This window comes from Papilio polytes, unplaced genomic scaffold, assembly GCF_000836215.1.
Source record: "Papilio polytes unplaced genomic scaffold, Ppol_1.0 DF824035.1, whole genome shotgun sequence".
NCBI classification, from domain to species: Eukaryota; Metazoa; Arthropoda; class Insecta; order Lepidoptera; family Papilionidae; genus Papilio; species Papilio polytes.
In genome coordinates this window covers 429,389-430,812 of record NW_013525169.1, presented here as the reverse complement: position 1 = coordinate 430,812, position 1,424 = coordinate 429,389, and the positions used below count along the sequence as shown (strand labels likewise).

Sequence of the window (1,424 nt, the reverse complement as noted above, 5' to 3'; positions counted from 1 at the left end):
CCCCCCCCCCCCTCTGGATCCACCCTTGATCACAGTGCCTTTTTTAAGAAATTTTTAATAAATTAGAGGTGCCATCGAATTATTTTGACTGCGATTATTACGTTAATACCATGGGTCAGCTACATTATGATTTTTTTCAACCTGTCCATAATATTATTTCGTGTGCTTTTTCTTCGTGTGGTTCTCCACCCCTGCTAAATATAGCTTAATCACCCAATAATTTAGAGTAGGCTTCGAGCCCCTTATAGAGGACTTACAGCAGTGAGTTTTAATTAATATTTTACTTTACATTTTTGTAGCTTAGTTGTTAATGATTTGATAATTCCAGGGTAACTTCCCCATAAAATGGCGCGTATGGAACGAGGCCAACCCGGCGCAGGAGTGTTGCTTCCTCGCGCATCTCGCTATCAGCAGGCGATGAATAAACCAGCTATCATTATTATTAAAAAAACATAAAGACAAATTGAGTACCTCCTTCTTTTGGGAAGTCGGTCAATAAACTCTTACTCTTCTTGATGTTAAAAATAATCATTTTACTTGTGAACTTTAAAACCGCTGACATTAAACTTATTTTTCACATATATTGGCTGTGTTTTTTTTTTTAATTTCACTCGAACGAAGTCGCGAGCAAATCACAATAAACAATAGTAATCTGTCTATAATCGCTGACGTTGGTACTACCAACAATAACAATGATTTAACAACAACTATTTTTAAAACCATGAGGTTAACAATATAGCAATTTCTTCACAATTAATGCGCCAGTTGTCAGCCGATATAACATTATTCGATGATAATTTTCGAATCTAAGAGCACACGCTTTTGATTAACCTTACGCACTATTTAGTCGCGCTTTGATTCATACGAGCTTATATGAAGGTGCGCACACAACTCGATTTTTAGTTGTGCAACTAAACAGTTGAATTTGCGAAACAATCGACAATCGCACAACAGTTGTGCGATAATTTAGTTAAAGGTGTGCGCCCGCTCTAACTGTATTCTTGATTTATGTGTCTCAAGAGTATGACAATTTCTTTAAGAAGCCTCGTTAATATTATACTATTCCTATACATAAATATAAAAAAGTAACAGATGTACAACAAAAAGGTCTTCAAAGATTGCGTTGATATTCTGGAGGAAGCATTATAAATAACGCATCGATAATACGATACAAATCCATTAGATAAGTTAACGATAGCCCAAAATTACATTTTACAGCAGCAATAGTTATAAGAATATTACAGGTTATAACAATAGTATTATACAATTATTATGCCGGTGATACAACGAACTCTTCGATCCCTGATCTCATATATTTAGCACGATAGAAGACGGGCATTAAGTCATTGTTATCGGTTATCAATTGCAAAGTTGTTCAAACACGGCTCGTCCGCGCACCGGACTTCAGGGGTGGCAAATATGCC

The 1,424-nt window shown here is 36.0% G+C and overlaps 1 protein-coding gene across 1 annotated transcript in view; it reads left to right on the top strand.

Moving 5' to 3' along the window:
* The window catches only part of LOC106100881 (MD-2-related lipid-recognition protein-like), a 3,373-nt gene extending 2,790 nt beyond the window's left edge, over positions 1–583 (top strand). Inside the window, exon 4 of the mRNA XM_013279945.1 lies at positions 329–583. Coding sequence (XP_013135399.1) covers positions 329–421 — 93 coding nt within the window. The 3' untranslated portion in view covers positions 422–583. The remainder of the gene's footprint in view (positions 1–328) is intronic.
* Positions 584–1,424: the final 841 nt, after the last annotated feature.